The 15,359-nt window shown below is 40.3% G+C and overlaps 1 protein-coding gene across 1 annotated transcript in view; it reads right to left on the reverse strand.

Moving 5' to 3' along the window:
• HSD17B12 (hydroxysteroid 17-beta dehydrogenase 12) overlaps positions 1–15,359 on the reverse strand; it is a 176,467-nt gene that overhangs the window by 26,516 nt on the left and 134,592 nt on the right. The window contains exon 7 of the mRNA XM_082628845.1: positions 3,267–3,301. Coding sequence (XP_082484971.1) covers positions 3,267–3,301 — 35 coding nt within the window. The remainder of the gene's footprint in view (positions 1–3,266; positions 3,302–15,359) is intronic.

The raw sequence follows: 15,359 nt of genomic DNA on the forward strand, positions 1-15,359 counted from the left end.
CTCATCACTGCTCCACACTGCAGGTGAGAGGGGGAAGATGGGGAGGCGTAAATGCTGCTGTTAAGCAATGGAACACAGGGTCGATCCTAATGTGGACTGCTTACTTGATACAGAGTGTGACTGCAGACAAGGGAGATTGTACGAAAAAGACTACATCCCAATTCTTCATATTTTCACTTCTTATCAGGGAGCAGATAAGTGTGCTCTTGGAGGGTCATTACTTTTTTTTTTTTTTAAGCTTAAACATAACACAGAAATTGGTACAGACAGTTCTCTAACAGATTCTCAAAAAGACTGAGAAACATATCGAAACAGGGTTCCATGTCAGAAAAGAATCCTGGATCACGGAGGTCAGATATATAATTAGAACCAGCAATCCAAATACATTATACAAATATTGCTTTGTGGAAGAAAGTTTGCAAACATTTCCCACATGAAAGAGAACTGCCTGCCCTAAAACACCATAACATGTCATAATTCCACCTTAAGCAATACAGTATGAAAGGGGCTATTTTTAGCTTTTCCATGGTTGTTATGGCAACCACCTCCTGGCTCCAGCTGTACAAAATGTTTATAATTCCAGGGAAGTGGAAAGAGCAAGTTTCCTCTATAACATAATTATGTACTTTTTACTTGTATGATAATAATACCTTAGTTTGATTATAGAGACTTGTTTAGTGATAGTCAGCTGGCCCTAGGCTATAGTTCTAGAGAGTTTGGAAAATCGCATACATCAGAAGTAGAATCAGTGAAAGGGGAAAAAACCCACAACAACAAAGAACCCTGCTGTCCCTCAATGGAGATACGAAACCTACGTATGGTAACCAACCATAGTTATGTCATTTGGGGATGGTGTAAAGGGCAGGTTATAAACAAATCACTTGTAATACGTAAGTAAGAATGCTTTCAGGTGATCTGTGAACTCAGAGTCTTTCTTTCTTCTTGGGCACACAGCTAATGACATTTCTGGCCTCCCTTGCAGTTAGCTGTAGCCTGTGACTGAGTTCTAGACAATGGGATGAGGGCAGAAGTGAGGGACATCACTTTTAGGCCTGGCCCATGAAACCACCCATAAAATCATCCTTCCTCTCTCTTCCCTCATCTGCTGGCTGGATGCAGATGTTTCTGCAGAGAACCGCAAGGCCCAAGAGAAGAGTGGATCCCCCTCACCCCAGATGGAAGGAGCCTGAGATCCCTGGCTGACTGGGTAGAGTAGAGCCCCGATCACTGATCCACACCAGACTGTGACGTGAGGGGAAAATCAACCTTTAGAGTGTTAAGCCACTGAGATTCTGGGGTGGTCTGTTATAGCAGTTAGCCTGCCTTGACTAATATAACGAGTAACTCCTTTAACTCAAGCAGACATAGCTGTTCCTTCTCCTATCCAAAAGTACCGATTCATAAAACCCACTTACATTTCTGACTAGTTCTTAGCAGGTGCCACAATCACCCCTGTGACATCAGTTTCAATACCTAGCCTATGATGGCTTTCCACCAGATCATTTCGCAACCCCCGTGTAAAATCAATTTGATTTCTTAAAGGCAAGGATCCAATTCATCTTCTGTATGATAAACTTTACTCAGTGAATGCCTGTTGAAACAGATGGATCCTTTCCTTTGCATTCTTTGTCTTTATCTAAGGCTCCAGCTACAACTGTGATCGTGGCTGCTAGGTCTACAGAGAGGTGTGAGCACCTTGTGTCTGTATCATTTACTAACTAATTATGTAGCCTCATGGCACTCAGTTTCTTTGGATCTCACTTTTTATGTCAAATGAGGGGGGGTTAGTCTCAATTAATTTTAAAGTACTGAAATTCTCTCTTTGAATCTAATTCTTCCTGGTCATAACCAATATCTCTTTTGATGTGATTTTTACCAACACACTTAAAAATTCCTTTTACAGTACCTCTGTGGTATATAAATTTCTTCTTTAATGGATGGAATGTACTAACCTGAACTAATACTGTGTCACTTGCAGATATCCAAACTAGAATTAAGTTGATGACCCAAACTTCATCCCTCTTGAGTTCTATGCTGTCTGCCCTAACTCTCTGTAATATTCTAGGATTCTGGTCTAGTTTGACCACCATCACTTCCATACCTGACCATCAGGGGCACACTCCCACTGTAGCCATCAATAAGTAGTTTAAAGGTTTTAAAGGGGAATTTTACTAAAATAAAGCAATTAAAATATACAAAACCACATGTAAAATGCATTACAAAGAAAGAGCCTTGCTACAAAGTAGCTGAGAAAAAAAATGGATTCCTAACTTCAGTGTCCTCATTTGTATGATGGTGGGAGGCTATCGACGTTAAATGAGCAAACATATATCAAGTTCTCATCCAACACCTGGCACATAACATGGAATCAATAAACACGAGCTGTAAACCCTGCCTAAAGCTGACCATGGAGGTTTCTTCACAGAAGTAGGGTCCCTGGGTCTCCCCTTTGCAAAGCTGTGACTCCTTTGGATCTCTTCCAAACTCAAAGTTATTTTGCAGAGGAAGGATGACTGTGAAGCCCTAAATTTAGCAAATGACCAAGCAAGCCCAGCTCTTTGCAACAGGTTTTCTTGGAAAGCTTAGCCATCACTCAGGCTTCTCTAAGGGAGGAACAGAGCTTAATTACCATCTGACACTTCACACTATTTCCAATGTAAGGACTTAGCAACACATTTCTTAATAAAAATGAAGACATCTAGCATATCCTAGTGGAACCCCATTCAAACTGGAACACAGCTGGGGCTAGAGGACACAGCCTCTTCCTCCAAGGGCAAGGGTGGGGGCTGACATCTTACAATCACTTTCTAACATGCCCATGTCCCTCATACATCCATTCTCCCAGTAAGAACAGAAAACACCAGAGGATGGATGGGGTCTCACTGCATCAAAGTCCACTGATTTGGGCTCTGAGAGCATAAAGCTTTAGGAAGGCATTCCCCGGAATATCCTAGCAACTCCATCCGCCCCCTCAGAACAGCAGGCAATTGAGTGAGTGATGGTGACTCAAGCAGACTTTTTAATCCTGATGTAAAGGAACCACACAACCCTGGAGAGGGAAATAAAAAGGGAATCGAGTGGAAAAGGCCTCCACCACCAGATGACTCATGCTCCACCGTGTGACTCGCCTGGCACATTACTCTGTCACTAAGACATGGAGGAGAGGTTCATTAGTCACTTTAATGAATTTTTCAAAGTAAGGATTCTCCCTATAAATAACCATGAGCTCTGTTGCTCTAGTGTTTGTGTGTGAGCTTATGACTCACCTTTCTACCATGCCAGGGAGTACCAACCATGTCATCTGCAAAAGAGAAAAACAAAACATCGGTGAGGATGCAGGCTACACAGAGTGGAGAGAACTCACCCACACAAACAGGGAGGGAATCACGAAACCACTCGCCACTTCTACAGACAGCAGTTATTTGATATACTCTGTATAATTTGCCTGTGGCAACTGTGCTAAAAAGGAATCAGATGAAATTACTGGAGATAATACTGTAAATACTTTCAGTGAACTTGACTAAAATTAGTCTTGCCTGAAATGTAACAGTGACATGCAGATCTTCAAATAATTAAGGCTTTATGGTGAAATCTTTGTCTCCCAAAATACATTCTCAGAAAAGGACATATGTTATCACAAGAAATATCCTGCCTGCCAAACTTACTTAAGCTTTTTAATCTCAAGAGATCGAATAACCTTTTCCTATCAAAAAAGCCTTTAGAAGAATGCCATAAAGTGACATGTTGGCAAGTATTAGGTCTATCTTCACATTTATTTCTCTTGTTGCTCAAGCGAACTGTGAGTAAAACGCATCCTTAAAGAAAGTTGAAGTTATCTGTCATCTCAAATAACCAACAATGAAAAAAAGGACACCAGCATTTTAATTTTTTTATTTTTATTTTTGGCCGCACTGCAAGGCATGCAGGATCTTAGTTCCCAGACTAGGGATAGAACCCACACCCCCTGCAGTGGAAGCATGGAGTCTTAACCACTGGACCCCCAGAAAATTCCATGGACACCCACATTCTTAAGGGACTTCATAGTTGTTGACTAAATACATATACTATGACGAGAGAAAGTACTTCTAAACTCTGTTTTAAGATATTATTAACTAAGAAAAGTTAAGACATCCACTGGCTTAGTCAAGGCCACGTCATAGTTAAGTACTGAGGTTGGAGTATGAACTCTGGACTCCAGAATATCATCAGTTCTCTAAGAAACAAATCCTGTTTTGTTACAGAAAAGTTTGCATGCATGCATGCCAACCATAGGAATTTCAAGCTTTCTATCTTGAATAATGTCTTAATTAAAACAGCATTCTGACGAGCAGAGAATTTTTTTCCTAGAAACATTTTAAAGAAAGAAAAAGTATCCAGACTTTACCAACGCAGAATCTGCTTTGGAGTACTCCCAACCCAGATATCAACCTTGGGGCCATTGCATACACTTCTCCAGGAAGAACACGAATTCAAACTGACACTGTGTCATAAAAGGTAGACTAACACACCGCCAACTTCTAAACAAAGTGGTGTCTTCAAAGCCTAGGGGAATCATTTCAACAGAAGTATCTAGATTTGGTCAAATCTTCCAGATTAAAAAAGGAGAGACCCTAAGAAAGAGTTTGGCCTGAAGCGACCCTATCTCCCTCCTTACATATAAGTCTGCGCTTGCGTTTTTTGGGGTTTTTTTGTTTTTGCCTGTGCCACACTGCATGCGGGATCTTAGGCCCCCAACCAGGGATGGAACCCGTGCCCCTTGCAGTGGAAGCGCAAAGTCTTAAGCATTGGACTGCCATGGAAGTCCCTCTATGCTTCTCATATTAAACTCATCTTCACAGAAGGATGGGGCAAAGAATGCCAACTGTCCCTCAACATTCATTCTTTCCTTAATATAACAATTGAATTTTCAGTTGGATAATATGCTGGCCATAAAAACTGTATTTTCTGCATTCTCTCTCACAGGGCATGTGGCCCTATAACTATGTTCTATCTGATAAGATGACAAGTAATACATGCCATTTCTTGGTCAGGCCCTTAAAGGAGGAAAAAAATACATGTCCTCCTCTGTGCCTGTTCCTCCTCTTGATGGCTAGAAAGTAGATGTGATGGAAGGAGCTAAAGCAGCCATCCTAGACCCCAAGGTGAAGGCCATGTGCTAATGGTGGCAGAGCAGTGAGATAAAAAGAGGCAGGATCTCTAGTGATTGTGGAGCTCTTGTGCCAAACTGCTTACCCACCTACCCTTTTATCTGACAGAGAAATAAATTTCTATTTTATTTAAGCCATTACTAAACCTCTGCTACAGCAGCCAAACCAATATTCTAACTGACATAACTGACCTTGTGAGTTGTTAAAGACCAACCAGTGTTAACGTTTTATGACTTAAAAGAGAAACGATCCCCAAAGCAAACTCAATCAGAAATTATGCTGACAGCCCACATGGCTTCCATATGTTATAGTTTGTTAAAACACGACCCTATTTCTTCGCTCTTCTAGGTCTGCTTGACTCAAGTCAGAATGTGCCCGCTCACCCTCAGACCAAATGGTATGGAACTGGGCTTCCCTGGTGGCACCGTGGTTAAGAATCCACCTGCCAATGCAGGGGACACAGGTTCAAGTCCTGGTTCGGGAAGATCCCGCATGCCACGGAGCAACTAAACATGGGCGCCACAACGACTGAGCCTGTGAGCCACAACTACTGAAGCCCGCGCACCTAGAGCCCGTGCTCTGCAACAAGAGAAGCCACCGCAATGAGAAGCCTGAGCACAGCAACAAAGACCCAACGCAGCCAAAAAAAAAAAAACAAAAAACAAACCCCCAAAAACTGTATGGAACCAAGTCAAAGAAAAAGCTGAAAAGGCTGAGTTCAAAATTTATCCTTTCAATGCAGTCAGCTCTTCTCTTTTCAGATTAAATAACAACTCTTCAAATCAGCTTACATGTTTCCTAAGATTTATGTTTTTATAGGAGTATAGGAATCACTCCACATGGAGCAATAGCTGCTGAATGTTTAAGGCAATGTAGTATATAGTCAGGCCAAAGAGCTAATCCTAGCCCTTCTACTTCCTAGCCATGTGACCTCGAGTTTGTTTCTTATCCTCCTCTGCAGTCCTTATGTATTAAATGAAGAAGGCATCTACATCACAGCTTATTATATTCTGAATTCCATATAAGGTGATGTACATAATGGACCTAGCACAGAATGCACCACGGAGTAAGCCCCTCAAAGGAAATTATGTCCCTTATTGCCAGCGTGCACTCTTCTTTCAGGACACAGCACCACTAAGTATCGAGGCCTCCCTTAAGTATGTTGTGCCCAACACAGTTTAGAGCCGAAAACAGTGACACATTTTGAGGTCATCCAATTCAACTCACCACACAGAAATTTCTGGACAGTTCCAGCAATATTTTAAAGTGCCTCAACTGGGAGCTTCTTAGGGTAAAAGAATTGTTCTAAAATTAGAGTGCCATGATGATTGCAAGATTGTGTAAATTTACTAAAAACCATTCAACTGTACACTTAAAATGGATGAATTTTAGAGTATATAAACAATCCCTCGATAAAGTTTTTAAAGAAAATCTCAATAAGCATATGGATAAGAATTAAAGAACTGGAATCACAAAATACATTTGATGTTACTTTATCAGACACAGGAAATAAAAGAGCTCTCAAAATGCTCTATGCATATCAACTCATGGCCTGGAGCAACGCGAAGTAATAAACAGGCATTCTTCCATTCAGTAGAGGACATGTTAGTTACTTGAATCAGGGTTGGGTGATGGGAGCTCACGACTGAGCAGGAGAACAGATATTTATATAAATAAATCATTACGTGACAACGCTATGAGTGGGACAATAGGAGTAAGGACAGAGGGCACCAACGCTTAGCAGAGGGACTAGTTACGACTAGGGAAACAGGTAGAGCTTCACAGATTACGGTTCAGTTAAGTTCTGAAAGAATAAATAAGAGTTCACTAGGCAGAAAAAAATTCTAATCAAGGGAATAGAATGCAAAAATGCAAACAGCTGCAGGAAATTACAATATGCTACAGAATTAATGCATTTAAAAAAACTTTTTGTTGAATGGATGAAATATACAAAGAAGTAAAAATATGTGCATCCTATTATATACGTCATGCAATGTGCATATCATACTACGTCACGGACAGCTTCCCATGCGAGTATTACAAGCAGATGTACATCAGGCATGATAACAGTTGTGGAGGATTTTCTTTGTAAGGATAGATTATATGCATTCTTAGCCGTATCTGAAAACATTTTTTTACTTAGTACATGTCATCAGGGGACCATAATGTTTAGCTAATGTATTATAAAGAGGTCCCCAAGCATTTTGTGAAAAGGAGCTATCATGCAGTTCCCCGAAGCCCAGAGATCACTAGAAACAGGATGAGGAAGGAGAAGACTGATAATAAAAATGTTCTCACCTAGGGGTAGGCGTATGTGTGTGTGTGTGTGTGTGTGTGTGTGTGTGCGCGCCTGTGCATGTGTATGCATATGCGCATGCACAAGCGCATTTGCAGTAAGGAAATGAGACTTGTTAAGTGCAAAGTAGATAAGTAGAGTTGACAGGGGTAGCCACTAACTGTTCAGCTTTCCTACACAAAAGGAGAGAAGGGATGGGATTTGTGGACACTGATCAATCTGGAGAACTACCAGGGAAGTCTACAAGATCTGCTGATGGATTCCTTTATTCTGACCAGGGATCTCAGTACCATTTGAATATTTAATAAGCAGTCGTGCAGACTTTTAAAGTTCAACTCAGGTTTTTCCCCAAGATGTACATTTACACATTACATATTATGTACACATAAATACAGTCCAATAAGAAATATCACCTTAAGCTGGGATATTAAGGGAATACAAATGCACACATTGCGAGCTATTTTTTCCTTACACTGTGTATGTCATATATTAAATGTCTCCTTTCTGAATGGCAAAGATTATACAGGAAATGATCAGAGACGAAATAAAACCCCGTAAGATATAATCTGACTTATAAAATTATATCAACAGCATGCTAAACATTAAATCAGTCTTGATGGTCATCAATGTGTGGACATCTTCAAAATACAGTCTTTTTTCTCCCCATCTCACTGAGATATAATTGACATATAAATATATTGTGAAACAATTACCACAATAAGTTTAGTTAACATCAAAAATTTGGAACACCTCACAAATCTGCATGTCATCCTTGTACAGGGCCATGCTGATCTTCTCTGTATCATTCCAATTCTAGTATATGTGCTGCTGAAGTGAGCACTAAATATATTCTTTATATAGGTGAATTAAAACTCAAGAAGTTTTAATAACTTAACACAAAGGAAGAAGCAGTGTTTTCAGTACCTGGCTATTAAAAGGCCAGAAATACTTGTTGGAATGCTCACTGACCAAATGACTCATCAGCAAAAACAGAAATCTATGGCTTCCCTGGTGGCGCAGTGGTTGAGAGTCCGCCTGCCAATACAGGGGACGCGGGTTTGTGCCCCGGTCCGGGAGGATCCTACATGCCGCAGAGCGCGGAGCGGATGGGCCCGTGAGCCATGGCCACTGAGCCTGCGCGTCCGGAGCCTGTGCTCCGCAACGGGAGAGGCCACAACAGTGAGAGGCCCGTGTACCACAAAAAAAAAAAAAAAACAAACCCAGAAATCCACTCATGAAAAAGTTATATTCTTTTGCATTGTTCATTGGTTTCTCCTCTTAAATTCTGACTCTACATGATTTCTCCTTGCCATAATAAAATAGACCATCTTCTCGGATCTATCAAATATAACAACACTGAAAAGCCTAAGAAGAGTTAACCTGAAACCTGCCGGCTTTTATAAAATTGATTAATGCCTTTATTTATACTTAAATTATCTTGCCTTCTACTCAGAATACACGTCATAATAAATTCAATGTCAAGCCTTCTTTATCTGGCTATGTGTATACAAGTAACTCAGTATTCTGTGTATAAGTAGAGAGGCTTCACTACGTTAACATCAAATTAAATTCTCTCTTTTTTTTTTTTTTGCGGTACACGGGCCTCTCACTGCTGTGGCCTCTCCCGTTGTGGAGCACAGGCTCCAGACGCGCAGGCTCAGCGGCCATGGCTCATGGGCCTAGCCGCTCCGTGGCATGTGGGATCTTCCCGGACCGGGACACGAACCCGTGTCCCCTGCATTGGCAGGCGGATTCTCAACCACTGCACCACCAGGGAAGCCCCTAAATTCTCTTTAACATCAAGTTTTACAAAGGATATTTAAGTTAAGCTATTAGTATTCTCATTTTACTTTATATGCATCAATTGGTATCTTGATATCTGGTTATTTATGTCATACACCAAGTGTTTCTGTGAAATCTCACTATCTATCTGAACTCCACCTCACAGCCTATAGGCTGTTTCTGGAGTTAACTCAATATGCTTATTTTAGGCCATCTGCAGGTGATAATTGCTGTACTAGGAAAATGTTTGTTCCTCTTAAGATACCGCTAAAATAAGGTTACTATACTTGTAAGTTCAGTGGTTGAGAATATTAGAAAACTAGTAGTAAACATGACTTCTTTACTTGTTTTCTTCTATGTTGAGGCTGTTTCCAAAAGTATACAGCAAACAATTTAAATTTAATTCTTTCCTAAAAAGTAGGTAAAAGTCCTGTAATAGTACCTCTACAACAATGGGAGCTTTAAATTCCTGCAGAAGAAAAAAACCAAATGTTTCCTCTCTATATATACTTTTTAGTGACGGTTTCATCAATCCTTACCACAAAAAAGTCCTAGATGTCTAAAATCAAAGGGAGAAAGGCCACTATATGTTATCGCATACCAAGATATCACATCACCTTGTATGCAAGCTGGCCATAGAGTATACACATACACAAAGATAAATGAGTCTTCACCAACAATAGCTCAATTTACAATTCCTCTTGGGGACACCACATATTCTACTCAAGAGTGAAATATTTACTGGTATTTATTGCCACAACTACGTATATCCTGGCTGGGAAATAAATAAGAGGCTGATTTACTTCATACAAAATCAAAATCAGTATTATTAGATCATTCAGTTGAGATAACCTGACTCAAAAATGCATTGGCTTGATGAACTGGGAGACTGGGATTGACCTATATACACTAATATGTATTAAATGGATAACTAATAAGAACCTGCTGTATAAAAAAATAAATAAAAATTTTTTAAAAATGCATTGGCTGGCCTAGAAAATCCTTGAAGACATTATACTAAACTGTATCCATCATAGTATTCTGGAATATTTCTCATATTTTTGGCAACTGCTTGCACTGCTTTTGTAATTCAAAGAGCACCCACAATCAGTGTCATTTCTAAAAGAAATTAACATGAATAAACTTTTTTTCTTTTCATTTCTCTGGCATCAGTAATCAAGAGTTTGTAGAAGGAACCTTATTTTATACTCAAAAGCCAATCCGAGTTTCCCACTTTTTAGTTTGGTATGAAAACTGATAACACAAGCAAGTTATGCAAATTATACAATTATTTCACAAGCAAATAATTTTTTACAAGCAAATTATTTTTTTTAAGATTTATTTTTTCAAATATTATAGGTGTATAGTTGACCAAAACAATGTACGTATAATCTAAACGTTGATAGTTATTACAAAAAAAGTACAATTTTATGAGGAATACATTTTTTTTTAATATCATGTAACCTCTGGCATTTGGTCATATTTTGGAGAGAACAGTATAGAGAAAACACTACTGTATAGTGCTCAAAAAGAAAACTAAAAACCCAAGTGAAAAGATTAAAATTCAAGATACTTTAGTAAAATAAGAAAACAAATATTGACACCTGTATCACCATTATATATAAATAGGAAGTGTAACAACTTGCTCTGGAATCTGTGCAAAGCCCCACGAATCCAGGCTATTAGTACAAATAATTAGGACACCACAAACAGCCACTTTGTCCACTTCTGCCCCGCCCTCTACCCCAGAGAAACCTGCTTGGAGTAAACAGGATCTGAATTCAAGCAACTGAAAAATGAACCCACACAAATTAGAAGGAAACAGATGCAAATGCCTTAAGCAAATTTTCAACTGGAATCATTAGCAGTAATTTTTAGAATCACAGTATAATAGCGAAAAGAATTACGTAAAGTAACAACGATGTTACACAATGCCTGTTCTGGAGAAATGAGGTGGTAACTCCACTGAAGTCACACTAGAATGAAACAGCGCACATTTCCTTTGACAAACGGTATAATTTGAGCTCTGTGGTACCAAGAATACAACTTAATTAGAAATTCTTGGAATCTCACCTGTATGGCTAACAGAATACTTACTGCGGAGGGGGCGAAAAGCTTAATAAGACAAAGTTTTTAGAGTGCTTTGAGATCTCTGAGCATTGCTTGGTTTTCTTCTCTATTAATGTTTAGGTCTTTGTGGAAGTTATGAGCCCTCCTTGTCATTTCCCCTCACCCCATATTACTTAGGCTGAAATTCAGCCCCACGCCATAAAAAACTTTTCCTTTTATAATAAATTCTGGTTTGATTTTGTTAAAATCATTAACAAAAGAAAAAGAGCTTTCCAGAACAGAGAACTGAATGCCAATTAATTATAATGAAACTAAAGCCATAATTTATAAACTCTAAACAAAAAGAACACACATACTGTCACATACTGTTTTTCTACGTTTAGCATTTTATAATATGCTAAGAGTTTCTATTACTTACGTTTTCCCCAAATAAGCTGACTTCTCCAAAAGTGACAGATTTAGGTAGGAGAAAATAATTCCTAAAGTTCTCAAAGAGATTTTTACATTTTCACCCACTTATAAGGCATTTCTCCTATAAACTAGCTTTACTTAGAGCTGGAAAGGACCTTAGAACCAATCTCTAACTACTCCCTCATTTTTTAAGATGAAAACTATGGAAAGAGTGGTTATCATGTAGTTTGGCAAACCCATCATTTTGTGGTTGTGCCTGAAGCAGCCCATTCCTATGAGACTCTAAGGGCTAAATGTGCCCCCAAATTTGGAAATTTTTAAGAGCTTAATGATAGCTGCTTTCAAGTGGATTAAAAGACTCTAGATATTAACTTGGAATGTCTTCGTTCTGAAAAGCCCTGGGTGGGGGCAGTGGTGAGGGTCATACTCTCCTTCCTACAGTTTATAAATTTCCGACTGTTGTTAACTTGAATTCTTGGGGCAGAGTCGGGGGGATAAATTCTTAGCATATTCCCTAAATTAAATACAACTAGACTGCTGAACAGAGACTGCTCTGATGGATTTCCAAATTAACACAGGGCTCCCCCTACTGGTACTAGGTCACATGCCAGAGGCAAATCCACGTAAGAAAAAGCAAACAAGCGCTTCTCCTGTGCTTTTTCATCCATCTGTCCATCCATCCAAACATTTATTGTCTATCCCATGGGCAGGGCATAGCATTATGGCTAAGTGACATACAATGAATACATAGTGGTATTATGAGAAAAAAACCCTGACTTTTCAAAAGCATGCAAAGGGCCTCATACTCCAAGTGATTTGATTTCAGATAATCATAGAGATGGAAGAGATTGATTTAGTCAAAGCCATTCAAATTCTTCAACTCAACCAAGCAAGCAATGGTTCAGTTTGAGTAGACTGAATACTTGGAGTTACTAAACAGGGGAACAGGAACTCAAATGTCTAAAAGGTCCAAGTGGGTAACATAAATGAGTGCAGTAAGTCAGACTAGTGGGGACTGTGGTAATCTGGAGAGTGCAGGCCTAATTACTCAGCATGCTCAGCTGTTACTCAGCTCTAATCACTTGTTGCCATGCAGCAGTTCAGGTCTACGTTACCCTAGTCTTAGATTTTTCCCAAGAGAAGCTAGAAATTTGGGTGTGAAATGTCCCAATATGAAAACACAGCTGGAGCCAACCAAAATATGTTGGTAGGCACGTCCAGCCCATAGACAATTGATTTGCAACCTCTGGCCTAGAATCAGAAGGGAACTCACCTTTTATCACTGGGGATAAAAAGTGAGTTGATTTGCAAAATACTTAGGAGGTTGAACTAACTGGCCTTGATTAGATGTGTGTGTGCACGCATGTGCCTGCGTGTGATGTCATGCGTCCCTTCTCCATGCTAAACATCTCTAGTTCTTTCAACCACTCCTAATAAGACATGGTTTCAAGTTTCCACTTTGGCTGATTATCTGATGAAGGAAGAACTAAATTCTGATCCCCTACTTAATACTCCTCCTCCCCATTCCCAACTAAAACAAACAAAACTCAGTGGTACTTCACTGTAAGTGGAAATTGTTAATACATTTTTCCTTGGGTCACACCTCCACCCACCTCCTTCTCTGCTCTAAGAAAGGTAATAAGGAAGGTTGGGACATCCCCTCTATTTGTCAGAATGATGGTCTGGAAATCTCCTAAGGGATCCAGGTGTAGGAAGGGTCACTCCCTATCGTCCGCTGTTTTCACCAAGCCCAGTTGCAGCTTCAGGGCCCAGTACCTTCAGAAGACTTAGGTAAACTGTGGGAAGTGCAGGTAATATGGTTTGGGCCATGTTCATTTGAAAAGGAGTGTAGAGTCTATGGGGTCTTGAGGTCCTAAAACTGTCATTAAAGGGATCAAAGAAAGTCAGGCCTAGAGAAGGAAGGTAACGCCGAATGTGGCAGATGTTAAAACAAGTGATCTCAAAACAGTAACAAACAATGCAAAGAAGATCTGCTTCAGAACTTGTCTTTGGATTGGTGCTCAGTGTGCTACCTGTTTGAAAGTGGACTTGTATATACCTGTCTCTGGAGTTGTGGCACGTTCCCCATTTTCCATGATTTCTCTAATAATAACCAATAGCAATAGAACAATTTCATTTGCAAACTCTCCATATTCTGAGATGGAAACCGCTTCCCATAAAACTGGAACTACTGTAGAAGGGTGTAGCTCAGTAACTGGAGGGTTAATTATCTCTAAACTCCGGGCTTCCCTGGTGGTGCAGTGGTTGAGAGTCTGCCTGCCAATGCAGGGGACACGGGTTCGAGCCCTGGTCTGGGAGGATCCTACATGCCGCGGAGCAACTAGGCCCGTGAGCCAAAACTACTGAGCCTGTGCGTCTGGAGCTTGTGCTCCGTAACAAGAGAGGCCGCGACAGTGAGAGGCCCGCGCACCGCGATGAAGAGTGGCCCCCACACGCCACAACTAGAGAAAGCCCACGCACAGAAACAAAGACCCAACAAAGCCAAAAATAAATAAATTAATTAATTTAAAAAAATTATCTCTAAACTCCATTATTTCTGGTCTGAAGGTCATTGTTCCTGAGGCGAAATAAGCCTTACCTTAGATTTTAGTCACAGAACATCTGAAATCACAAGGAAAAAAGCCCTGGCCAGGAGGACCTTTCTTCCAGTGGAAGGCTGATCTACCTGCCCTATCAGTCACCTATGTAGAATTTCCACACCACTGCTCTCCTCACCTTGGCACGTTCTTGCTCTGCAGGGAATAAGAACAAGACTAAATTTAACCCTGAAGGTATTAAGAGCAAAACTGTAAAGCAAGCAACAAGGCTTCTAAATACCCCTTGGGTTACCTCAACTAACCTGGTAAAGGGAAAGCCCAGTTAAGCAAGTCACTGAGAGAGAAGAAAGGAATAATCCTAAATTATTGCGTAAGATGAAAAGTGAAATAATCAGATGGAACTGGGGAGACAAAGGCCTGGGAGAGCTAATCTGGACTCTTTAATTGAACATCAGGGGTCTACAGTCACAACTATTCTTGTTAATATTTCTTCCTCAATATTCTGGGGACCACTCATCACCACTTCATCTGCTGATGACCTGTAATTCCCTCGGTCAGGATATTTCACTTCTGTTATTCCTCTATTGGAGTGGGGGACTGATACGATTTTTATTATCTGACCTGTTGATACAGGATGGGAACACATGGACCAAGCACTAATCCTGGACCTGAAGGAAGGTCAAGCCAGGTAATTCAATACTCATGAGGCAGCACAGGCTTCCAACCAGATGCTGGGCCCTACCCAGGACATATCTCCAAATTAGGGGCACAAACCCAAGGTCACAAGGGCAAGCTGACTTTTCCAATCTTTCCTGGCACACTTCTCAGATGGTCAGCCCCTATCATGTGGTTTGGTGAGGAGATAAAACATGGACCAATATTGATGGTGAGAAGAGGTTGTTCTCTTTCTCATATAAACCTTTTTCGATACATTTATTAAGGCATTAGGCTGCAGACATCCATGCCCTGGTTCCCCACATATCCAGCCACCAGAAAACCTTGTAAGATCCTAGAGCCAGACTAACTTTCATCTTCTTTTAAGTTACCCCAGGGCTCCAAACAGCCACTGATACTGAAAATGTAGCCCTGGCCCTG

The sequence above is a fragment of the Mesoplodon mirus genome (genome assembly GCF_964341445.2).
Source record: "Mesoplodon mirus genome assembly, chromosome: 7".
Classification (NCBI taxonomy): Eukaryota; Metazoa; Chordata; class Mammalia; order Artiodactyla; family Ziphiidae; genus Mesoplodon; species Mesoplodon mirus.